Below are 26585 nucleotides of genomic sequence, written 5' to 3'. Positions count from 1 at the left end.
AATTATTATTTTTTGTTTGTTACTCTGTCTACCTGTCTTAAAGCACAAAGACAAGTGTTTGCAGACGCCATACTGAACCATGATCATTAAATTTTTTTTTCCGGGGGGACATTTTATGCTTTATTAGACAGTTAGGAGGGTCAGACGAAATGGGGCAGAGAGGGGAATGACATGCAGAGAACGACCACTCGAACCTGTGGTCTGCTGCTTCTGAGGACTGAGTATTGGGGGGTGCTCTAACCACTACACCACAAGCGCCCTCCCATTTTCTGATATTTGAGAGGATGTGTCATTGTTTCTTTAATTTTTTTGCTTAATGTTAATCATCGGTCCATATTAAATGCATTACATCTAGCATTGACATTTCTTTATTTGGGTATAGTAAGAAGTGCAAAACAGGCAAAGATTAAGAGTTAAACAATCTTCTGTCAATCTGAGAACATACAAACATTGTTCGGAGTGGGTGCCTCACCACAGGTGTCACATTAACGTTGCCCACTGCATCTCCATAAGGCTCAACACTGAATTATGGCATGTTCTAAGCACACAACACTACACTCACATGCAGCAAATAGTGGTAAACATAGCAATACCACATTCTAAAAGTACTTTTGGTGAAAGTATGTAGAGTATAATATAGGAAGTATAATCCTGAAAAGACTAGATATATTTACCGTAGAAATGAAGAAAAAATTGCCAGTCACTGTTTATTTATATATTTCAAATTTGTTAATTATATACTGTATATACACTCACCGCCACTTTATTAGGAACAGCAGTTTGATTTCTTCTTAAAATATACAGCAAAAATTAAGAGACCACTCCAAATGTTCAGTGTCTCTCGTTTTACTACTTATAGGCATATATTTCAGTAAAATGAACATTTTGATTTTATAAAATAACTACTGACAACATTTCTTCCAAATTCACAATAAAAATATTGTCATTTAGAGCATTTTCAATAAGTAATGTAGAGATGAAGATTGAAGAAAAATACAGACTGGTCTCTTAATTTTTTTCCGGGGCTGTATAACTAATCACCCAATCACATGGCAGAAAATCAATGTATTTAGGCATGTAGACCTGGACAGGACAACTTATTGAAGTTAAAACCGAGCAACAGAATGGGGAAGAAAGGGGTTTTCAGTGACTTGGAACATGGCAATGTTGAGGGTGCCAGAAGGGCTGGTCTGAGTATTTCAGAAACTGCTGATCTACTGGGATTTTCACGCACAACCATCTCTAGGGTTTACAGATAATGGTCCGAAAAAGGAAAAATATCCAGTGAGCGGCAGTTTGTGGACCAAAATGCCTTGTTGTAGTCAGAGGTCAGTGCAGGATGGGCAGACTGGTTCGAGATGATAGAAAGGCAACATTAACTCAAAAAAACAAGTTTCAACCAAGGTTGGCAGAATACCATCACTGAACGCACAACACGTCCAACTTTTAAGCAGATGGGTTACAGCAACAGAATACCCCACCCTGTGCCACTCCTGTCAGCTAAAAACAGGAAACTGAGGCTACAATTCACACAGGATCACCAAAATTGGACCAAAGAAGATTGGAAAAATCATGCCTAGTCTGATGAGTCTCAATTTTAGTTGTGACATTCAGATGGCAGTTTCAGAATTTGGCATTAACAACATGAAAGTATGCGTTCATCCTGCTGTGCACCATCAACCATGCCACGTTTAAAGTCACTTAAACCCCCTTTCTTATACCCATTCTGATGCTCGGTTTGAGTTCAGCACGTTGTCTTGACCACGTCTACATACCTAAATGCATTGATATTCTGCCATGTGATTGGTTGATTAGCTATTTTATAAGCCACTGAACAGGTGTACCTCATAAAGTGGCCGGTGAGTGTGTATACAGTATATATAATTTATTCAACCTTTATTTATACAGTCGATCATATTGAGACATAGAGTCCCATTCTCAAGAGAGACCTCTTTCTATTAGATTATTATTTATATGCATTGAAATGCATGCAGGTTTTACATTTGACTTGTAGTGACTTGATGTGGAGCTGACTTAACTATTTAGTAAATGAGTCCAAATAGTTATTTTCATTATAAGCCGCGTTTCCGCCGCAGGAACTAGTTCCTGGAACTACGAAGCTTTGCAGGAACTATGCGTGTTTCCACCAGAGGAACTAGGGTCTAAACTGTAGTTCCCGGAACCTTTCTTACCCCAGAAAAAGAACCTGCTCGGGGGGTAGGACTTCGCAAAGGTTCAGGAACCTTTGACGCAGGGCTGCAGTGCTGAAGATATCTTATTGGTTGAGTTACCTGCTCGCAGTTTTTTACCCACAATGTTTAAATCTCCGCTTAGCTTTCTTTATAGTTCCACGCTTAGCGAGCGTCTCATTTCCTGGTTTGAATTTAATCCATTTGTAATTGTTTGTGATGTAATAATAGCGAACAGCAACAGCACAACATGAGTGTCCTCCATACTATCGCCCGGGCCACACATGCATCTGCTGCGCTTGTGTTTGCATTTTTTTCTTTTTCTTTTTTGGTGAACATTTTAAGATTATAACAGCCGTTTGAACAGTCAATGGAGCAGCCGCACAGCGCACATGGCAGCTTCAGCTCAGTAGTCTCGCCTTTTATTTTTGAGTATTTAATCTTAGCCCAGAACATCTCCCCTGCCATGCTCATGTGTGCAGCCTTTACCACCTTCTGAACACAAATCCTCTTGATCATTTGATGGATGAGGCTACCAGTCTATACCACACATCTTCTACAGGACTTACTGGGGTCGTATAGCCTCACTGCTTGAGGTTGGCTGGTAATTTAGTGTATCAACACTTTTATTGTTTCATCTGGTCCAGTAAATCCAGGTCTTTCGATTGTTCAATCACAATGCCAGTTTTGCAATGTTTGATTATTTTCAGTGAGCCTTTATTCACTTACACAAGAAACTTGACATTTAAAATTAAGAAACTTAACTTTTTATAATATTTGTTGGTATCGTGTGATTAAATGCTCTATCATTCCCCTTTCCCTCAATAGTTGACTGGTCCAGGAGGACTTTAAATGCACCATCACTATAATGCAAACATAATGCATGATAAACAAAGAATTAAGTCAAAAGTTGGTAGCTTTTGTTTCTTTGTTGAAATGAAAAGGCTTGAGGCTTCAAGTACAGGAAGTCAAAGTATCTTATTTTAGCTTTGATTTGCCTGCTCACACCAGTACAGTAAATCACATGTATCAATGTATTTTTACACACAATTTGACTGTGTGAAAAATCCTAATCAGTAGTGAATGTGAATTGCATTCACACAACTTTTATTATAATCATTAATATCCTCCAAAATGGCACTGAAGTAAAAGTCTTACAAAAATACCAGTTGAGTAAAGAAGGATTTAACTGAGCAGGGGAATGTTGTTACCTTCTCCCAGAGACGTGCAAGAGGATAAAGTTCAGTGATCTGTTCAGACTAAACTGCTGTCAGGCTTTCTTTTTTGGGGACTTATTTCTCAACTGATCATAATTCCAAATACGGGGCTAGTTTTCACATTTCTTTCTTTCTGTAAGCATTGACCTGTGTGTTGAATCCAGTTTTATGTTTCCATTTTGTGTTGAAAAGTTGATATTAATATATGAATAACATATCTGACCAGTAAGCTACTATTACTGGTTTGCTTTTATAAATATTGGTTCATGCCACAGTTTATAGAGAGTTAAATGTCTTTATATTCACAAAATGCCCTGCTGTTCTTTTTCTTGTATTAACAGCTAAAAAGGACAGTAAACAGGTAGAGGCTGACAGTGAGGATATAACTCCTTCAAAACAATCTCCAGAAGACACCTCTACAGATGCTGCTCCCTCTTCGGAACCTGCCACCAAGCCAGCCTCACCTCAGAGCCACTCTCAAGAAAAAGCAAAGGAGCCAATCAACATTGTTGTCCCTAAACAGCAAACTGCGGAGTCTGATCCATGTATACAGCTCAACCCAGAAGAATCTAGTCTCAGAACAGCTGCACAATCCCCCTCCACTTCAGCTCCTAGACATCATGAATCAGGTGCCCTTATTGTCACTAAGACCCCATACGTTATACCAAAGAAGCAGTCCGGACCCCATCTTCCGTCTAGCCACGTCGCAACCTCAGCATCATGCCAGAAACCTTCCTCAGCCCCTGCGCTGCTCAACGAAACCAGAAATCTGCTGGTGCCACCAGCACCCAGTGCACCCTCCTCAAGACCATCTCAGCCCAACAACCAGGTCAGACAGAGCATCCAGCGCTCCCTCACCAGTATCCTGTCCAAAAGGTGAGTTATAAAGGCTGGTATAAAAGTCTTCGTCTGGGATTTGTTAATAAGTCTTGTTATTTATATGTTCTATACTGTTGATGACTGACTCGTAATTTGAAAATTAACATAATAAGTTAAATGTTATGGTGACGGGAGGTAAAATGGTGATATGGTAATACCTGTACATATACAAAAACAACATGGACATGATTTGATAAGCATGCTAACATACATTAAACTTTAGCATTGAGGGGTTGATGATAAACCTGAGTATTTTCACTTTATATACTAAAGTGGAAACATTGCATCTCAGTCTGTTAAAGCAGTGATGCACAAGACATTTGTTGACTTACTGCCTTTTCATTTCTCAAGGGTGTGTGATTGCGAAGATTTGGAGATGTCTGAGAGTGAAGTTGCAAAGCTTGTTGCGGGTATTGAGATGGAGATGTTCGACATATTTCGCAACACAGACAGCAAATACATGAACAAGTATAGAACAATAATGTTCAACCTGAAAGACCCAAGAAACAAGGTTTGCTCTTAGTTGATAAAAGCTATTTCTAATCTTAACATACATTTAAATACTCTTCTCAATATTGAAGACATTTGTAAAGTGAATTTAAAGTACATTTTTAAAGGAGCACCTCAGAGATTATCAATGATTTAAAAAAACTTGAAAGTCCATTTACAATATGGGTTGGTTCTAGGGCTTGTTGTATCGGGTTGTTCGTGGAGAGATCAGTCCCTTCAGACTGGTCAGGATGAGCCAGAAGGATATGCAGGCTATCAAAGCATCAGAGCCAAGCGCAAAAGAAACAAAAGAGGTAAGTGTAATATGTATTAAAACACAACAACCAAGACAAAATCAGATCAGCTTGTACTTGTTATCAGGCATCAGAATGGTCAAGTAATGTATCAGAAGTGATTGTTTTCTTCCATTTTTTGTGTGTGTTTAGCTTAAGGATAAAGCTGCTAAATCGACACATTTGAGGCCAAAGCCTGAAGCAGTGAAGGTTGATTTGCCCAGTTTAAATCCCACTAGACCTGACAGAAGCACGGTGTGTACTTGCCTCGTTAACATTCAGTTGGTGGATTTTTTTTTTTATCTTATTTTTACATCTAAACATTTATGATGAAATACCATTGATGTTATGTTATCTTTGTGGGTTAGTTCTTAATGTTTTTGTATTTGTTTAGGTACATGTTTCATCCCAGGAACAGAAAAAAATGTTAACTGTTCCTGCTCTGAAGACCAGAACAAGCCAGCCAAGTCAGGGCAGGGCTGTTCCAGATATTCTCGCCTGTATGCTTAAGGACACAACATCAGAGCACAAAACTCACCTCTTTGACCTGAAATGCAAGATATGCACAGGTGAATTAAAAATATGTTTAATCATAACTATGTACTACATGTATGTGTACCTAGTAGTCATTATTATCTAATGAATGTTGCATGTAAATGTTTTATTATATTCTTCTTCTTTTTCAAAGGCCAAATGTTACCTGGGGACGAGGAGGAACCTGCAAAGAAAAAACCCAGGGTTTCTGAAACGAGAGATAAATATGAATTCTCCCGAAGAAAGTCTGCATATGATGACTCCCCTTTGCGTGCACCCCCTGACTCACCTGACATGGATTCTCCAACATCATCCCGCCTTATCATTGATGCTCCAGCGCTGACTATTGTAGAATCCCCTGCTTCCCCCACAATGGATTCTCCAGCCTCCCCTACCTTAGAGTCTCCAGCTTCCCCTGTCATGGAGTCCCCTGCATCCCCAACTCCAGACACACCTAAAACTACAATAACAAAGAGAGCATATACACCAGTTGTGATTCCAGCCGTCTCTACTGTAACCATCACAAGGCGTGACCCACGCACTGCAGCAAGCAGATTCTCTGCTACATCTAGTGACAACTCTGGTCTCAGTAACACAACCCATAACCTATCAAGCACTTATGCTCCACTTAAGAATACTAGTTCTGCAATGCCCTCAGCCCCAGACTCCTCATTACCACCATCAAAGACATTACCTAAATCAATCTTAATGAAACCATCTACCTCTGCAGATCCTAGACTCTATGGCACTTTAACAAGGTATTTTAAAGAGCTCTGAGAATATAAAGCACATATAATAGAATTTGAGCAAAATCAGTGTAATGCATGGATATGACTTTTATTGTGACTTTGTTTGCGTTTGTAGGACAGTGATATCTGAATCCCCAGTTCATTGTGAGACGGCTCAGTTCTTGGCAAAGCAAAACACAGTGTGGAAAGGCTTCCTAAACATGCTCACTGTAGCCAAGTTTGTCACCAAGGCATATCTGGTTTCAGGTCCAGCAGAAAATCTTAAAGCGGTATAGTAATGCACATAACTTTTAACAGAATTGTATCAAAATAACTGTCATTGTCATTGGTTGAAATGAGAAAGATAACAATGTATCCCTTTTGTATAGGATCTACCCGATACGATACAAATTGGAGGACGAATCATGCCTCAAACAGTGTGGGACTATGTTGCAAAACTAAAGACCTCTGTTACAAAGGCAAGCAGTATATAGTAATAATTTCTGGGGTTTGTGCAATCATATTGCATTTCTATCAAGATTTGACATCTTTTGTTTGTGTTTTGTTTATTAGGAGTTGTGTGTAATCCGGTTTCACCCTGCAACAGAAGAGGAAGAAGTGGCCTATGTCTCCCTGTTTTCCTATTTTAGCAGCAGAGGTCGTTTTGGTGTGATAGCCAATGGTAGTCGATCCATCAAGGATGTATATCTTGTCCCACTCAGTGCTAAGGAATCAATCCCATCCATTCTACAACCTCTGGAAGGACCAGGTGTGAAAATATGTTGACTACTGCTTATAGGCCTATGCCCACATTCGATTTTAATTATTGGTGTTCCTGAATGATCTATAATTTGTTCAGTATTGATACATGAAGACATTGTGGAATTCTGAGCTATTTGTCAGTATTTAGTTAATAGTTGTTCTAATAATCGATTTATCTCACTTTTCAAAGGGCTTGAAAAAAACAGACCCAATCTTCTTCTGGGTCTGGCAATCATTCAGAAGGCAAAACGTCTAGGAAGTTTGCCTCAGGATGTTGAAGAGAAGAGACCCATGGTTTACATGTCTAAAGACCCTATGTGGATCCCAAAACCTCCGTCTCTCTATGGTTCAGACAAATTGGAAATATTCCAACCTTACGATCCAGAGACTCCTGCTAACATTACCCCTCCTGGAACACCATCCTGCCCTGGCTCACCATCAGAGTCTTCTTCTTCTGGCTCAGTTACAACACCATCTCTTTTGACTTCCATTAGAGCAAACCTTCCTGTCTCTACCTCAGCTACCGTTGCTGCCATTCAATCCACCTCTAAAAGCATCTCTAACATAAATCCTGCAACAGCAACCTGTGATAACACACCACTGCAGACTATCTTGAAGACTTTGTTCAGCAATAAGCAAACTGAATCTGTGGTCTCTTCTGAGGGACGTTCTACAGCAACAGCTAGTGTTAAGAAGCTTCAAGTATTTTCTAAGGTGTCTGGATCAATGGTGGATCCAATTGTCCAACAGTATGGGAAGAAATCCAAAGTCAAAGAAATAGAAGAAGAGGTAAATGACTTTGACAGACCCTATGACCCAGAAGAGGAGTATGACCCATCAATGGGATATGGAATGGTTGCTCCACAGAGCAGGGAAAAAAATAAAGCAGAAGGGCCTACAGTATCAGACGTTGTAGACGATGGTGTGGCCTATGATCCAGAAGATGAGACTATCTTTGAAGATATTCAGAGTGATATTGTAAAAAAGCCCCCTGTTGCAAGTCAAACATCAGGTTTGCCTTCATTATCAACCCCAATTTCCAGCCCGGCTGTAACGCCAGCTTCCTCCTCATCTCCAGTGAAAACTTCCACCCCCAGTGGAGTAATAGAGAACCCTCCTATGGGCACCGTGGTTGTCTCAGCTGCAACACTAACTGAACAACAGCGGATGCTTGAGGAGCTCAATAAGCAGATTGAAGAGCAAAAACGGCAGTTAAAGGAGCAAGAAGAGGCACTACGTCAACAGAGAGAGGCTGTGGGTATGTTCATGGCCCACTTTTCTGTTTCTGACTCCCTAATGTCTCCCCCACAAAAATCTTTGCCTCTCGGTCAGCTGTCATCTATGCAGGGTGGCATAATGCAAACAGAGTCAAGACCTTCAGAATCAACAGATAAGACACACAGCCATACAGTTAATGTAGACATTTCAAATGTGGATTCCCAAACTGTTACGCTAGGAGACACCACTAGCAACACTATTTTAAAAAATGACACAGATACTGTTATGGAGCAAGAAAATGTAAAGGAAAGTGACAAGTATTCCTCTGCTGGAGAGATTGAAGATTCTGATGTAGCTTATGATCCTGAGGATGAATCACTTTTTAATGAAATTCAAGATGATGTATTTCAAGGAGGTAGTATAAAAACTGAACAAAGTGCCTGCCACAAGGGCACCAATCTGAATTCATACTCCAGCAGAAAGCGAAGGAGGTCACCTAAGAGGCGGAGTGAAAGGGACCAACACAAAAGTCCTTCAAAAAGATCACAGCAGCGTTCTCCTTCACGTTCCCGAAGGCATAGAGAAAGGGATAGACACAGAAGAAGTGAAAGGGACAGGTCAAGGCATAGAACTAGAGACCAGTCAGAACGCCAGGGTCGCCGTCGTAAAGAGCACACTACACCCCGACATTCTCGTGGGCATACAAGATCCTCATCTCCTAGAAAAAAAGATTCTGTGTCCCTTTCACCAAAAAAGTACAGAGGACTTTCCCCTCAAATTATTGAGAAATCCAAGCATCAAAGTGTTCTGTGTAAGGCCCCAGGGTCTTCAGACTCTGTTGTTGAGAGTAACACATCATGTACCTTGGTAACTATTAAAAATGACCCAGATGGACATCAGTTAAAAAGTAATCTTGTTGAGACCGCTGATAAAGACATTTCTCCCTGTTCACGGGAACTTCCTTACAATGTGAAGCTTGAAATTCCTGAACCACCAAAATGCCAGGAACCTCAAAAAGATTCAGGTGGTGCCATGGACAGCCCAGCTACTGGTTCTTCTAAACAGGTGGAACTCTCTAGACTACAAACTTGGCTTGATAACAAGATTGAAAGTACAGTTCCTCTAAGAGAAATTGATCCGCCCCTCCGAGATTCTCCTCAGAGCCCTGATCCAGAGCCACAGTTTGTAAAACCTTGCAGCAGTAGTAACTCTGTTAAACTAGAGGAAATCAGAGAACCTGAGACATTAAATAGTGTTTCAATGCCGCTTGTTAAATATGAAAGTAACTGTCTACTTATTGGTGGTCAGGCGAAATTGTCCGATATTCTGTGTCCTGCTGTTGGAGGTCCAATATCAAACATTTTTAATTTTGAAGATCAACAGGATCGAAGTGTCAAAGATCAAGGTATGAAGATAGAAGTGGAAGGTTCAGACTTAAATATGCTTGGCCGAGGTGGAGGACATTCAAATCCAGCAAAAGGATCAGATATAAAGAGCCCAGGACCTGGAATAGACCTTGCGACAAAACCTCCAGTACCTGGTATGAATGTTCCAGTTATTTGGAATTCAGCCCTAGATATGAAAGAACCTTGCCATAGTGGACCACTGATTAGAGAAAAAGGAAATAGATTCCCAGGGCCTGAAATGAGTCCAGGCACGTTTGGCATAAGCCCAAACATTTGGGGTCATGGACCACCTAAACAAGACATCACTATATGCAGTCAGGGGAATCATGTGAGAAGCCCAGATGTGAGACACAGTAAACCAGAAATGAGAGGACAAGTGCTTGAACCAGCTATTACAACTCCTCCTATGGATGGGTCAGGCCTACAGAATGAGAGGAGAGATGCTAAAATTAGGCAACCTTCATTTGATAGACCTGGGCCTGAAAGAAGGGACTCGGGGTCAAGGGGACCTTTATCAGCTATGCTTCACACTAATCAAGATACAAGGGGGCACAGTCCATCTTTAAGGGGCTCAGGAAGAGTTCAACGAGAATCGAGGCATGATGACAGTTCAAGGGCCCCTCCTGGAAGGGAATTTCAGTCACACTCAAGAGATGGAGATTTGAGCAGGGTGGGTTGTGGTCAGGAAAGGAGTTCAAATGCATCTACAGGTTCAGAGGGTACAGTTCTAGGAGCAGATGAAAGGCAGGGCCCACAAATAGCGCGGGATCAAATAAGAGATGATTGGAGAGGGCAACATAGGAGAGGATCAGGTCCAATTAGAGGAGGGCCACGTATACAAGATGAATGGAAAGGCCATCAGCCTGATAGGAGAGGTCCAAACATTGAGAGCCAGGGGCCTGATCGACAAGATGTTGGAGAACAGAATTTTAGAGTACCAAAGCCTGAAATTAGAAATTCAAAAATGGAAAAACTGCGGAATGACAGAGGACCAGCAGGTCTTGATTTCATGGGGCCAGGACTTGAAAGGAGAGATTCTGATATGGAGGTCCCCTTGCATGGCAGGTGTGGACCAGGAGGTCCAGATTTCAGGAAACGAGAGCATGAAACGAGAGGTCCAACCAATGACAAGCTCGGACCTGTCATGAGAGAACAAGGTGGGACAGACTTTGTTAGACCAGGCCTTGAAAGGAGAAGTCTAGCTATGGAGGGTCCTGGGCCTAATAGGAGTGAACCACCAGGTCGAGATTTAAGAGGACAATTGCCTGAAAGGAGAGGTCCTGATATAGTTAGACCAGGAGAACAAGACGCATGGGGACAACCGGTAAGGAGAAGTCCAGCTATGGAAGATCCTACGACTGACAGAGGAGGACCCGGAGGTCCAGATTTCAGAGGACCTGATAGGAGAGGTCTGACTATGGAAGGTCCTGTGCATGACAGGAGAGGATCTGGAGGTCCAGATTTCAGAGGACAAGGAACTGAAAGGAGAGGTCCCGCTATGGAAGCTCCTGGGCCTGACAGGAGAGGACCTGGAGGTCCTGATTTCAGAGGACCAGGGCCAGAGAAGAGAAGTTTATCTATGGAACGCTCTGGTCCTGACAGTAGAGGACCCGGAGGTCCAAATTTCAGAGGACCAGGACCTGGAAGGAGAGTTCCCGCTATGGAAGGTCCTGGACCTGACAGGAGTGGACCTGGAGGTCCAGATTTCAGAGGGCCCGAGGGAAGTTTATCTATGGAGCGCTCTGTTCCTGACAGAAGAGGACCTGGAGGTCCAGATTTCAGAGGACCAGGTCCTGAGAGGGGAAGTTTATCTATGGAGCGTCCTGGGCCTGACAGGAGAGGACCCGGAGGTCCAGATTTCAGAGGACCAGGACCTGAAAGGATAGTTCCCGCTATGGAAGGTCATGGGCCTGACAGGAGAGGACCCGGAGGTCCAGATTTGAGAGGACCAGGACCTGAAAGGAGAGGTCCCGCTATGGAAGGTCCTGGACCTGACAGGAGTGGACCTGGAGGTTCAGATTTCAGAGGGCCCGAGAGAAGTTTATCTATGGAGCGCCATGGTCCTGACAGAAGAGGATTTGGAGGTCCAGATTCAAGAGGACCAGGTCCTGAGAGGAGAAGTTTATCTATGGAGCGTCCTGGGCCTGACAGGAGAGGACCCGGAGGTCCAGATTTCAGAGGACCAGGACCTGAAAAGATAGTTCCCGCTATGGAAGGTCATGGGCCTGACATGAGAGGACCCGGAGGTCCAGATTTCAGAGGACCAGGACCTGAAAGGAGAAGTTTATCTATGGAGCATCAGGGGCCTGACAGTAGAGGATCCGGAGGACCAGATTTCAGAGGACCAGGACCTGTAAGGATAGGTCCCACTATGGAAGGTCATGGGCCTGACAGGAGAGGACCCGGTGGTCCGGATTTCAGAGGACCAGGATCTGAAAGTGGTGGTCCCGCTATGGAAGGTCTTGGACCTGACAGGAGAGGACCTGGAGGTCCAGGCTTCAGAGGACCAGGGCCTGAGAGGAGAAGTTTATCTATGGAGCGCCCTGGGTCTGACAGTAGAGGACCCGGATGTCCAGATTTCAGAGGACCAGGAACTGAAAGGAGAGGTCCCGATATGGAAGGTCCTGGGCCTGACAGGAGAGGACCTGGAGGTGGGTCAATAATTTTTTGTGTCTCTTAATTAAGATTCAATTTGAAATTGTGGAAATTTGGAAAATTACCTTAAACATTACTAGTAGGGGAGAGTGGCCTAAGTTGTGCATTTTGGAAGTTGTGCCACCCCTTGTTTCTAGAAAACCGTGGAAGAAATTGGAAATGTGACCACATATTTAAGAAGAGCCATCCATTTGACTTCCTGTAAAGAAGGGAGACACAAGGAATAAGATATAAGCACATTTAAGCTCAAAAAACTGTGTTTTGCCTTTCAAAGTAAAATTTCCATGATCAAGGTTTTTTGATTATTGTGTCTGAACAATTATAGACACGTTTGAAAACATTTGACACATGTTTTAGTGCTTTGGTATTCTACATTTTGAGTCTATACAGTTAGCACGATGTCAGCCCTAAATTGCTGCATCATGCTTATTATCCAAATTTCTGGGATTGGGGTGATTTGTGCCAAAGGGCCTAGGTGAGTTATAAGTAAGTAAGTAAGTAAGTAAAATGTATTTATAAAAGCACATTTATGACAGTTTGCACTGTCAAGTGCTGTACATAGTGCATTCAGTAGGTAAACAATGAAGGTAAAATAACAATAACCAAAATAAAAGACGTAAAGCCCATACATCCACATAAACACAGATAGTAGTGCAGAGGTAAGATAGTTAATGGGGAGGAAACACCAGGGTGTACATATGGGTTTTGAGCCTTGATTTAAAGGCAGAAATGTAGAGGGAATCACATTTGTCAGGTGGCAGTTGGTTCCACAAGCACGGAGCAACTAGTGCAAAGTACATTTCTGAGAGTTGTGCCAGTGGCATGGCTGTATACGCTGGTCACCAAAAGAAAGTGATTGTCTACAGTAGCTCAGAAGAGAGTGACATCTCAATTCCACTTAACGGCACCCCTGATGAGAGTTCAGATGGCCAGAAAGATGATGATGGTGACTTTGTCATTGTGAGCTTTGCAGGTAAAACCATTAGATCTGCTAGGCCTTGTTTAAGAAAATTGTCCTTCAATCTTTGTCAACTATTTACTTTAAATAAACCTTAAATAAGTGATTGTCTAATGGATTTGTCTTGCATTACAGTTTATGAGATATATAGCAATAGCACAATTTACCCCATGGTATTCTCTCCAACCGCACAACTTACACCACACCGGGGGCAAGTTGTGCAACAAGACAACTTTTTTTCCGAAAGCTATATTTCTTCAACAGTTTATTCCAGATCCAAAGTTTTTATTGCCAGGGATGCACAACACCCTGAAATATATGTACATATTTGAGTTGGAGACTTTACTGTCAAGGCCTTACTTTAAAGTCACTGAGTGAAAAGTTGCACAACTTAGGCCACTCTCCCCTACATATTTTAAGAGACCCTATTGGAAAGTTATTGGTTTTAATACATTTTGAGACAGTATTTTGAGGATATTGTTAAAAATGTCTAAGTGTTGTAAAATTCAAAACTTTGTCCCAAAAAATTTATCTTGCTTAAAAACAGCGGATTTCTCAGTAATACATCCTATAAACTACTTTGGCATTACCCTAAATGTGAGGTTATTAGGAGTATAGAAAATAGTATTAAACCTAACTTTTATGTGTCCATGATATTGACTCTCAAATTAGATTGTTAATCGATATGTCAGATGGTGTAACTGGTAACAACATTTGCCTCCTATTACAAGCCTCTCAGTATTTGGCCAATTTTTTCAAATATCACTAGTTTATGCTACAGGTTCAATATGTAATATGAGCTCAATTACTATTTAAAACCAATTTTAGGTGATTATTGTTTGTATTTTCTTAAAATTGTGATATTTCCACAACTTAATTATCAAAGCTAGGTAAAGTGTCTGTTTAAAAGTAAAAGAAAAAGATTAGCTTTAATGCTTATTATTCCTTTGCAGTATTTGGCCATTTTAATGTCAAATAAACCTTGTCAAATGACATGAAAGGAAGTGTACTCTCTCACTCACTCACTCACTCACTCACTCACTCGCACACACACACACACACAATAAACTAACATAAACAAAATAATTATGTTTTAATTAAAATCAAGGATGCTTTTAAAATCCTATTTTGATTAGATTTTCAAATTACTCATGCCAACCCTTTTTTGTCACGTGACCCAGGTCCAGATTTCAGAGGTCCAGGACCTGAAAGAAGAGGTCCCGCTATAGAAGGTTCTGGGCCTGACAGTAGAGGCCATGGCGGTCCCGTTTTCAGAGGACCAGGACCTGAAAGGAGAGGTCCCGCTATGGATGGTCCCGGGCCTGACAGGAGAGGACCTGGAGGTGGGTCTATAATGGGATGCCTATTTTTTGAGTGATGCCCTTATCGACCTGTGGCATATGCTACTGCGACATGTGGTATGCCATGCCGTCCGTTCTGTTGTAAGGATATGTGTGATCTGTTTTTCGTGATATGTGCAATGCTTTGAAATGACAGTAAATTAATTACAGTTAACAGTAAAGCTAGCCTTGGCTATCATGGCTAACCTAGCTACTAGAGCCAGTTAAAACAGAAAGCTAAAGCATGCATTATTTTCGAACAATGCGGATCTACAGAGGCAGGTCCCTAAATCTGCCAATAGAAGATATCGGTTGTGTGTAGTGTAGTGGTGTGACAGTTCAGTTTGACTGAACGTTCCTGCCATGTAGTTAGCAGCATAAACCCCTAGGGCACAGCACATTTTATTGTTTGACTGAACGGCATGCCATGTAGTGAGTAGCATAAACCGTTAGGGCGCAGCACATGCCACAGCACATTTGTTCAGAGGCGGCCTTAACGATCTGGGGGCCCCATTCAAGACCTAGTGTGGGGCCCCCCACTTTTTTTGTATTTTCTTGAAAAAATAAATATATATATTTTTTTTTTAATACATATTTCTTGTGCATGCTTCCCGCAAAAAGAAAACAGATGGTAGAGTTTTATGAGATGATGGGCCACTGGGTGCAAACTCTTAAAGGCCCCCCCAATCCTACCTGTCCAGTCAGGTACACTGGCCCTCATTTATCAATTTTGCGTGGAAACTGGTGCAGATTCTGGCGCAAATACCTCCCTACGCCAGGTGTCGCGTGGTATTTATCCAATCTGATGCTGAATCTGAAGCTTGAGCTATTTTGCAAAGAAGAATGGGAAAACATATCAGTCTCTAGATGGGCAAAGCTGGTGGAGACAATAGACTTGCAGCTGTTATTGCAGCGATAGGTGGTTCTACAACGTATTGACTCAGGGGGGCTGAATACTTATGCACACCACGCTTTTCAGTTTTTTATTTCTAAAAAAAATTTAAAACCACATTTAATTTTCATTCCACTTCACAATGATGCACCACTGTGTGTTGGTCTTTCACATGAAATCCCAATAAAATAAATGTACGTGTGTGGGTTTTAATGTGACAAAATTTGCAAAATTCCAAGGGGTATGAATACTTTTGCAAGGCACTGTACATGTACACATTCTGTTTGAGAGACCCTTTTCGAAGGTTTTGACCATTTTGAGAGAATATTTTGAGAATAATGGCAAAACACACACACACACACACACACACACTTTAACTAACATTAAACACAACATGTATATTTTAACTAGACTCAATGATGCTTTTAGAATAATCTTTTGAAAGATTTTCAAATTACTAATCTTGCCAACCCTTTTTTGTCATTGACCCAGGTCCAGATTTCAGAGGACCAGGACTTGAAAGGAGAGGTCCCGCTATGGAAGGTCCTGGGCCTGACAGAAGAGGACCTGGAGGTCCATTTTTCAGAGGGCCAGGGCCTGAGAGAAGTTTGTCTATGGAGCGCCCCGGGCCTGACAGTAGTGGACCTGGAGGTCCGGAATTCAGAGGAGCAGAACCTCACAGGAGAGGTCCAGCAATGGGTGGTCAGGGGGCAGACATGAGAGAATTAGGAGTTCCAGATTATAGTGAACCAGGACATGAAGGAGGTTACACTATGGACAGCCAAGAGCTTGACAGAAGAGGACCACAAGGTTCATATTTCCAGGGTTCAGGCCCTGAAAAAAGAGGTATGTCCTTGGATGGACCAGGGTCCGACAGGAGAGGACCAGGTATTCCAGTCTTAAGAGGGCCTGGGTGTGAAATGAGAGGTCCCTCTGGGCAAGGTCAGGGGCCTGAGAGAAGAGGACCAGGAGATCAAAACACTGGTAGAATGGGTCCTGACAGAAGAGGACCTATGAGGGTGTCTGGGCCTGATATCATAGGACTGGGGCCTGAAATAACTGATCCAGGTATAGCTGGTCCAGGGCCTCATATTAGAGGACCAGAAGAATCACACTTCAGGGAAAGTGGACATCCAAATATGGAGGGCCCAGGGCCTGACAGGAGAGAAACAGACTTCATGGGATCATGGCCTGAAATACTAGGTTCTAATATGGAAGGTCGAGGACCTAACTGGACAGGTCCAGGTGGTCCAAACTTAAGGAGACCAGGGCTGCAGCAGTCAAGTCCAAACTTAGATGGCCCAGGACCTGACAGGAAATGTCCAGAAGATCTGAATTTCAGAGGACCTGGGCCAGAGAGAAGACCTCCAGATATGGACGGAACGGGCAACAGCAGGAGCTTTCGAGGAGGCCCAATGTTTAGGGGTCGTCAGCCAGAAAGAAGACCTCCAGATATGGAGTTTCAAGAGTCTGATAGAAGAGGGCCACACTTCAGAGGAGTTAGGCCTGAAAGTAATGTTATGGAGGGTCCAGGGCCAATTGGGAAAGGTCCAAGATGTCCAGATTTCAGAGGAACAGGATGTGAAAGTAAAGGTCCAGACTTTGAGGGCCCATGGCCTGACATGCAAGATCCAGGAGGCTCAGGCTTCATGGAACATGGGCCTGAAAGGATAGGTCCAGATATGGAGGGCCCAGGGTCTAATTGGAAAATATCAGATGGTCCTGGCTTTAGAGGCCCAGGCATCAGGCAGAGAGCTCCAAATACGATAGGTCTAAGGCATAGAGATGACTGGGGAGGGTCTGACTTTCGAGGGCCAGAACCTATTCAAGAAACTCAAGATAGAGAGGGCCCAGGACATGATGGAACTGGTCAAAACTTGAGGGGTTCAGGGCCTATTAGGAGAAACATTAGAAGACCAGGGCCAGCTATGAGCAGGTCAAACATTGGAAAAAGGAAAGGGCCAGACTTTAGATGCTCCCCCCCTAATAAGAGACGCACGGAAACAGAGGAACAGTGGTCTGATAGAAGAGAGACCAATATGGAGGCTTTAGGGAATGAAACAGAATGTCCAGGTGATGATTGGAAAATACATGACAACAGGGGCCAAATGCCTATCCAAGAAGGTCCAGCTGGGCAGATTCAAGGACACAGCAGGGAGGGGCCTAGTATGGAATGGACAGAACCTGGAAATAGAGGGACAAGGCCAACACATAAAAGACCAAATATGCCATTTCTACGGCCTTCAAGAGGTCCAGGAGATGATTGGAGTGGTTCTAGTTACGAGGGTCCAGGGCCTCTGCAGGATGACACAGATTTGGTATATTCAGGGCAAGATAGGGGAGGACCTGGAAATGAATGGAAAGAATTTGATAGAGGGGATGCTGGGCATAACAGACGGGGGCCTGGTCCATTTTTTAGAGGGCAACAAAATAAAAATAAAAGACAAGGTCATGACAGAATAGGTCCAGACATGAGAGGACCAAGATCGGATAGGAGAGATGGTCCAGAGATGGGGAATGACTGGAGCCAACCTGACTTCAGGGGTAGTATGAGAGGGCCAAACATGGAAGGACCTGGGGCACATAGGGGAGGTCCAGAGATGATTAATGCATGTCCAAACAGGAGAGGATTTGAGACAGAAGATTTTGATAGAAGAGGCCCTGGAGGTCCAGATTTAAGACGACCAGGGCCTGAAAACAGAAATACAAACGTTGAGGGTCCAGGGGTTGATGGAAGGTTTTCAGATTGTGACAACTTACAAAATCAGCAAACAGTAAAACCCCTGAGACAAAGAGCTGCCTTGCTTCCCACTCCTAAAGAAGGTCTGATATGCTTCCAAAATCCTAGGATCAACAAGTCTGATGTCTTCAACCCAAAACGAACAGACAGGGAGTGGAGTAGAGCTAGACCAGCAAGTCTAGACAGAGAGTTGGTCAAAGGGAAAAGACATGAACAGGAGAAAAGTTCTGCTGGTAAAATAGATACACCTGCAGATGCAGGCAAAGCGGGTACTGAAGAAAATAAGGAGAGCAATGCAACTGATAAACAAGGGGTTTAAACTGAAGCCAATCAAAGATTACACATCGATGAAAATAAAATCAACATCAAGCAAAATCAGACACGAAACATGGACCCTTCAGGACAGTAAACTGATATACGACAAACATGTTTAACATCATCACATTCAATAGAGATATTACAGCATAACACGCCGAATGTATTTTTTCCAAGGAACATGGTTATTGTAGTTAAACTTCAACATGACCTATAGAAAAGCCATGTGTAGGCTTAGATATTGTAGCTTGATCAAAATGTGGAGAGGTAGGCCTATTTGAGTTAAATATTTTCTACTTTGTCTTGTTTTCAAAGTGGATAAGTTTCTTTGTATTATTTGATTATGACTGAATTCTACTTCAACTTAATTGATCACCTGTAAATTCAACTACTCAAAGTTCATTTCTAGTTGGAAATAGTCAGAAATGTTTTGTACAGATGTGAATTTTTTCTTTGTTTTTTTATATATCTATACTGGTGTCAGTAGCCTTAATTTGGCTTTTATGTTCTTCTGTGGATGAAAATGTCTTATTTCATTGTTTTTTTAGAATGCAAAATGTCAATAAATGATAAATAACCTTTTAGATTTGATTCAGTCGATTGAGTCACAAATATTTGGATTGATTGATAACTTGCAACGGGAGAAGTACCCAAAATGTTACCTAAAGCAATAATCTCATATTAAAGCACAGTGTTGGTTTGATGAATACATCAAACTGGTGTCCTCTGGCCTCCGACAGATGTTGATGACGCATAAGGACTTATATTTTGTCAGAGAGATAGTCAAAAGCAATATAGGCTTAAATTAAAACAACTTGATTCGATCATGGCTTTTACATAAAAGGTGGTTTCTAATCATTTTAATATGTATCATTGTAATATATCCAGTGGTGAACGACAAGTTCAGATCCTTAAAATAAAGGCAATGATACCATTTTGTCAGATTTACTTAAGGAAAAGTACAGTCATTTAAACTCATATCCAAAAATGTACATTATGTGTAAATTAAGTTGGATTTTTTTAAACTTTGTGTATACATACTTTTACCATTGTAGTTTATCAAGGTGGAGCTAATGACTACCACATTCTGTAGGTCTGTTGGGTCTCTAGTTGAGGAAACATATAAAGTCAAGTTAGGCATGGTGGGCGCCATGCCTGGAATACACTGGGGGAAACCCTGTACTTGGTATGGAGTATTTCACACCGAACCATAGATAGTGCACCGAACTAGCACTACTTTTTATTTAGTTTACAGGTTTCTGAAGGGCTCTTGCTGTGTCAAGCAGATGGATACTGCTGATTGGTAAGCAAAGAGAGGGGGAAGGGAGAGAAAGTTTTTGCCAACAAAATGTTTGTTATTAGAAGACTGAGTCTCCCTGAAGCAATACGGTTCATAACCCTACACAGCCACCTGCAAAGCTCAATTCAGACCAAACGGGGGCGACAGCATTCAGTTGAATCCTTAGCTATATCGTCTACCAAGAATGATTTGGTAATTGCAATGTTGGATTCTAACTGAGTACATTTACTCAAGTACAGTAGCCTACTTAAATACAATTTTTAGGTAAGGTTTCTAGTATAGTTGAATATATATGTTACATTATATCTACTCTATATCAGAAGAAAATGTTGTACTTTTGACTGAAATTAAATGTGACAGGTAGTGGAAGAAGTTACAAGCTCAATGTTAAAGTTCAACCTTAAAGACCTACTTCACAGATGGAAATATGAAGGTGTATTGAACTCTGAGACGATGAGATCCCATTTAGTATAAATGTGCATTTTTTTTAGAAATCGGTTCATCCTAGCCTGAGAAAAGGCAGAAAGAGTGTTTTATGGTCCCACTGTCTCTAACCCCACATTTTCTCATGTGTGACATCACACATGGGAACATGTAGGGTTAGGATTAACAGGACAGCTGGGCCAAGGGAAGACAGGGAAGAAAAACCGCATTCATTATATTTTATTTTATTTTAGCGATTTTATAATGATAGAACGCCAGTTCCGTGTGGGTGAAGTATTCCTTTTCACACTGGCACGCCAGCGGAGAGCCCGCGTTTTTAAAAGCGGCTGCTGTCGCGGCGGCAATGTCGGCAAGGTGCTTCGTTGATCGTATAGTTGGGATAGCCCGACCAGAAGTCCACCACACTTATTGTCTTTTACAACATAACGGTGTTATAGTCTCTGTAGCCTACATGAGCATTTACAGTAGGCCTATGAGAGAAAAATAAAGTTCAGTCTGAAAAATAATTCCCCTCGCTATAACATTGGTTCAAACTTCGATTCCACGTTTGTGTTTAACGTAGAATATATCATATATGCAATATTTTTTAAATGCCAGGCACTTTAACATTGAACTTATAAATGGTAGAGCAGCTGTGTTGTCCAGGTCCGGATACTCAGTTACCACAGTGGTATTACCGCCTTGCCTTTACTGATAGGCCTATGTGTAGATAGCATGTCTAGCTTGGCAAAACCATAGACATAAAGGAGTTTGGCAATGTGGTGCAGCCTTAATTACTGAAAGACAGACACAACCAATGACAACAAGTCGGAATGGTGGTTGTCGATGCCAAACTGTGTCGCCTCAATATGTTCCCCAAGCAGAAACACATCCTCCGTTTCAATCTCCTCCCGGACGAAGTGTGTGACTCGGACGTCTGGTTACTTATATCATATCAGAATCTTCTATGACTGTTAAGCTCACTATGAATATTAAAACACGTCGAAACTTGTGCCCTGTATCTTAGCTACATGTATGATCTTTGCAGCAAAGAAAACCGCGTGAAAATCAGTTTGGTATTTAATGAGATATGATTAATTACATGCGCTGACAGACTACATTGAGTGGAACGTGTGACCGGTCCAAGATGGCGCCCGCATTTCTCGCGCTCAACGCCCAATGCGGCGTCTATCCTTTATAATGTCTATGGGCAAAACTATACTGTGTTTATGTCGACTGCCTGAACTCCAAATTATTAAAATATTTATACTTTATTTATCATTGAGGGGTGACCCCCTCATTTGCAATGATGTCGAGAAAATAATTAAAATAATAAATAAATATCGGCATCAGCCATCGAAAAACCCAAATTCGTCGACCACGATTCGTAAGAATATTGATCTAGTAGGCTTAGTAACTAAAGCTGTCATACAAATGTAGGCCTATTTAAGTCGAACAAACAACAATCAACCATGAAATGTAAAAGTTAAAGTAGTAAAGCACAGTTGCCGACTTGAATAACTTATTTTCTGTCCACTAGATTAAAATGTTCTCCTTTCACAATCACAACAGTTTCTGTTGTTAAAGTAGTCTACCGCAAATGTGTTACTATATGCTACATTAGGCTACTAGGCTACTAGGCTATAGTAGGCTAAATGAAGCACAACTGCCTACAAGACTGTATTAAAAACGTAAAAAGAGACAATGGCAACTCATTAAACTGGAAATGTAGGCCTACTCAAGAATTTAAACATGTAAAACTAGCTTTACCACAAATTACTTTTCTCATGCAGCACATTCTTACAACTTTAAATTAAGTTCATTAATGGCTTTGCAAATGGGTTCCTTCTCACCACCTGGCTGACTTGTATCACCTGCAGGGGAAATGGTGGAATTAGACCTGATAGGCCCTTGACCACAAAGGCTACTTGAGTAGGCTATTTCCATGTAATGCTGTGTTATTTCACTTCTACTCAACATTTCATAAGGTAAGACAGCATAGGCTATTGTACTTTTACCTTAATGACATTAATGTGGTTAACGTTGTTAATGAATGCAATGCAATGTTTAAAATGAAACCATATGAGGTCCGTTTGAAACCAGTGGTTCCCAAACAAAAAACAATGTCACTGTAATTTCAATGTAAAGTAGGCTACTCGGTTACTTTCTATCACTGCTATTGAAAAAGTCAATAAAACATTTTGGATATTATCACACACAATTTTCTTTCTGTAGAAAATATAATAATTTTAAATAATGAGACGGCCACAGTGAGTGGTCTCCGACGTCAGCTCTTTACCACCCGCGACCATCGTTTCAGGAGCTCGCATTAAAGTAAGTAGAAGACCCAGGACAGAGAAAGCTTAACGATAACTTAAACTTTCCCAACCTTTATAAAATAGAAGAAATAAAACAAATGTATTATTGTACATTTTGAAAACCATAATAGGTTTTAAGGCGGAGAGGGCCCACATACATTCGTTAGCCTACTGAAGTTTGCTAGCTTAAAGTTCCTTGTTCGCTAACGTAAGTTCACGAATGTTCACGAGCTAGCTTTAGTCATTTTGACAGTTTGTTCACGAGGAACATCTTCGAGGTATAAAAACCATATGAACTGTTTAATGTCAGTGTTACCAGTGATAGTTTTTGTCTGCCATCTATCAAAGTATGATACTTTCATAGATTGTATTATAACAACGTTAATACTATCCACTTTTATTTAATTAAAATCGGACATCGAGACACCATTTTAACCGAAAATATGAAAAGTTTAAAAGGGATGAATAATTATGAAGTAGAAAAGGCGATGCTAAACTGGAAAGCTAAAAATGGATCAAGACATGGAAAAGTTTGAAAGTGTAGTATAAATAGGATTCAATTGTTGAATAATACATGATGATAGCCTGCTCTGATAAAACAAGTAATGTTTCTCCTTATCTTCATTCCCATTTCTACAGTGAAAAATGTCATCCTTTTCCTCATGTTATAAGACCATCCACGCACCACCTTCACCCTCATACAGAGAACACACCTGTGACTCTGCCGGGCTCATTTTGAGCCAAGGTGGATGTCTGACACATGATCACCATCAGCAGATGTTAGGAGCTGAGCTTGGTCTGATGGAGATGTCAGAGGTTGAATACACACACCTCCAGCACCTTGTCCAGGCACACATGGAGGCACAGGCTGGGCCTCCTGATGGGCCCGATGCGAGATCTCACCCTGCTACAGTGATGCTTAAAGAAAGCTCTGGATCCACTGCCATTTCTCCATTCACAACCTCCCAAGCTATTGATCTATCAACTTCAACGGACGAACACTGCCTGCTGATGCCAGGGGAAAAGACACCAGCTTCCTATGGAGAGGTCCCGGGCTTTGTAATGGCCAGAGTCAGAGGTGATGACAGTCCTGATCCTCGTGTCAACGGCAGCGCATCATCACTGAACCGGTCCAGATCAGCTGCTAGAGTTTGCTTGGAGAAAAGGTTTAACACCATGTCTGCCGACACCCCAAGACAGCAAGATATTCAGTCAGCAGTTCTTAGCAAGTAGGCTTGGTTAAGATATTTTATTGTAATTTATTTTTGTAAATATAGCACCATGAAGCTTAAGTTCTTATTTGTATCTGCCAAACTTCTCGTTGTGTTACAGTTTTTTGACAATGCTCCAGCAGACGGCTGAGGCTCAAGACGCAGGCATACACCCTCAAATGCAGAAGTGGATTAAAACAGACAGAGCAAATCCCTATGAGATTACCAGCCCGTTTGTAGGGGGTGTTTATAACCCAGTCACCAACATGTGTGAACAAGTATGGTCAAAAAAATTATAATTCTATATTCAGTTTCTTATTTTTTATAGAAGCCACAATCAAATTACATTTTTAAACCTTGTTTCTGTCCCCTTGTTTTAATCATAGGTGATTAGCCATATTCCTCACATGGTTGAACCTAAGCATCAGGGTTTGATCATCCCAAAGAACTTTTCATTGAATTTTCGCCCTGAAAGGGTTGCTGCCAAAGCTCACTACACAAGTTGCAGCAACTCAGCAGAGGAGCAGCAGATGGTGAACACAGAAAGTAATTATCTACAAAACACTTAACCTGATCTTATTTTGAAAGTTGTAGTCTGTTATTGTCTTTCATCCTAAAGTGCAAACACATACGTCTGTGATTAACTAAGTCTCGCACACTCGTGTTTTTCATAGACGACGTTGTGACACCTGCTGCCTCCGGGAACCATTGTAACACCAGCAGCCCACAACCCATCCAGGGTGCTAAAGCTGCCCCAGACTCAGCTGGAGAAAGTGGGAACGGCACCAGGAAAAGAGCTCGATCTCATATGTCAATCAGCCAGCGCAGGGAGAGACACAACAGTAAGGAGAGGGAGCGCAGGTGAGCAGCCATTACTAACAGCTGAAGTTAACAGACAGACAAACAAAATGAACAAACAGTATGGCTCATTGTGTGTTTCATCTACTGTTTGCAGTGCTTGTTTGTTTTATTGTTTACCTAAATGCTTGTATTACAGTGTTTTATGAAGCAAACCAGAGATCAGCTTGGCCTTTGTACATCACATTTTATTTGAATGCAACCATGTCCTTGTCAAATACATTCATTAATATTGTAGAGCCAGCCCTGTATAGGGGAGAGTTTTGGATGTAAGAGCAGGGTGGCAGGTCAGGCCATTGCTTAAATAAGACATTGTTTCTTAGCAATTTTTTCCTGTTTAAATAAAAGTTGATGATGATGATGATAAAAACATGTATTGTCTTTTCTGCTGTGCAGAAAGAGGATCCGTTCATGCTGTGATGAGCTGAACATGCTGGTGCCGTTCTGTGACCAAGATACAGACAAAGTCACCACCCTGCAGTGGACCACTGCCTTCCTCCGATACATCAATAAAACGTATGGGGACACCTTCAAGGAGGTACGTTTCGGTTGTTTTTTAAGTAGCAATTTAGCTTGATTACACTGAAACTGAATTATTTGACACTAAAACCTGGGGCTGTAAAATAAGAGCTAAATTACATTGCCTCTTACTGCAAGAATAATAGGTCCTGCTGCCGACTTTTTATGACTTCTGTTATTTACATAGTTATCACACATAATCATATTCCCATTTGTATGAAATAATTAAATCAAATAATTTTTATTATTTTACTATGATTGATTATCTTGTGTTGTAAATGGATAAATACTGCAAATTTAAACAAGCCCTAGTCTATTTTCCTAAATTATGGTTACTGTGTACAACACCACCACCACATGCAGTAAAGGAGAGGTGTAGATCGGCACAGACTTAAAATATTAGTGTTAGTGCTCTGCCATTAACCACACTCATCTGCTATCTCACCCCTACCCTTGACAGGAGTTTCAGAAGGCGTTCACTGATGACAAAGGTGTCTTTCTTAAATCCAGCCTCGCTTCAGGCCAGGACCCAGTCCTCGGAGACATGGACGAGACACTTAGCATTCCTCTTGCAGTAGAGCAGTGACACCCATCACTTTTTTATCCGATAAGTCAGCCAAATAATCAAATACATTTTAAGTTTCCCTTTAAAGTAACCTGGGTTGTCCCAAGAGGTCTAGCAAAGGGTTAGGTAAATGTGTTGTAACATTTTAAATGACAAACAATGTCCTTTTGCTCCGTTTTTTTATATATTCAAAAGCAGACATTTGTAAAAGGGGATTTTCAAAATGCCATACTTAGGTGGCACTGTTTCCCCTTTGAGAATCTGCTGAGATTAAGATCTTATGAAGAGATTTCAGCTCTTAAGCTATCATACATTTAGCAAATTTTAATTATATGTGCACCTTTTATATGCTTGATCCACATTTTATACTTGTATTTTAAATAGTTTACTTTTGTTACACTATGTTCATAAAGTACGTTGTTCAGTTTCAGTGTCCAAATACGTTTATTCTTCAATCACATATTTAATTGAAATGAATGTTTCTACTTGTGAATTAATGGGATTACTTGACTTTCATAGTGTTAAACATATTACTCTGAAGTACAGACTGTTCATTTGATATGTAAAGAAGAGTAATGTTTTACTGAAAAGTGGCTTTATTTGTTCTTTCTTACAACATGTCGCTGTAGCATCTTACTGTACATACAACAGTCACCCACAAATAATAAATAGTATTTAAGGTCATGTATATTTAATAGTTACAGCACCGGTAGTACATTACTATGTGTTGCCATTGCAGATTTTTAAAAAGGAAGAAAATTACTCCTAAGATTCTT

The 26585-nt window shown here is 41.3% G+C and overlaps 2 protein-coding genes across 2 annotated transcripts in view; both read left to right on the top strand.

Moving 5' to 3' along the window:
• Nucleotides 1–19367, top strand: part of LOC307252893 (uncharacterized protein) — a 35540-nt gene extending 16173 nt beyond the window's left edge. Inside the window, exons 8-19 of the mRNA XM_080030717.1 lie at nucleotides 3748–4282; nucleotides 4637–4796; nucleotides 4972–5088; nucleotides 5221–5322; nucleotides 5462–5636; nucleotides 5756–6359; nucleotides 6466–6619; nucleotides 6719–6808; nucleotides 6903–7098; nucleotides 7282–12366; nucleotides 14510–14671; nucleotides 16053–19367. Coding sequence (XP_079886843.1) covers nucleotides 3748–4282; nucleotides 4637–4796; nucleotides 4972–5088; nucleotides 5221–5322; nucleotides 5462–5636; nucleotides 5756–6359; nucleotides 6466–6619; nucleotides 6719–6808; nucleotides 6903–7098; nucleotides 7282–12366; nucleotides 14510–14671; nucleotides 16053–18619 — 9947 coding nt within the window. The 3' untranslated portion in view covers nucleotides 18620–19367. The remainder of the gene's footprint in view (nucleotides 1–3747; nucleotides 4283–4636; nucleotides 4797–4971; nucleotides 5089–5220; nucleotides 5323–5461; nucleotides 5637–5755; nucleotides 6360–6465; nucleotides 6620–6718; nucleotides 6809–6902; nucleotides 7099–7281; nucleotides 12367–14509; nucleotides 14672–16052) is intronic.
• A 4021-nt stretch (nucleotides 19368–23388) lies between these two features.
• Nucleotides 23389–25830, top strand: LOC307252892 (transcription factor-like 5 protein; the record flags this gene model as incomplete). Its single annotated transcript, XM_080030716.1, has 6 exons — nucleotides 23389–23885; nucleotides 23989–24145; nucleotides 24254–24413; nucleotides 24542–24728; nucleotides 25122–25263; nucleotides 25705–25830. Exons 1-6 carry the CDS (start codon nucleotides 23434–23436, stop codon nucleotides 25828–25830), a joined length of 1224 nt encoding a protein of 407 aa, XP_079886842.1. The 5' UTR covers nucleotides 23389–23433.
• Nucleotides 25831–26585: the final 755 nt, after the last annotated feature.

Source organism: Ammodytes marinus (genome assembly GCF_949987685.1).
Source record: "Ammodytes marinus genome assembly, chromosome: 7".
In the NCBI taxonomy this organism is placed as follows: domain Eukaryota; kingdom Metazoa; phylum Chordata; class Actinopteri; order Uranoscopiformes; family Ammodytidae; genus Ammodytes; species Ammodytes marinus.
The sequence above is the reverse complement of the archived record's forward strand: the minus strand, read 5'-3'. Positions and strand labels throughout refer to the sequence as shown.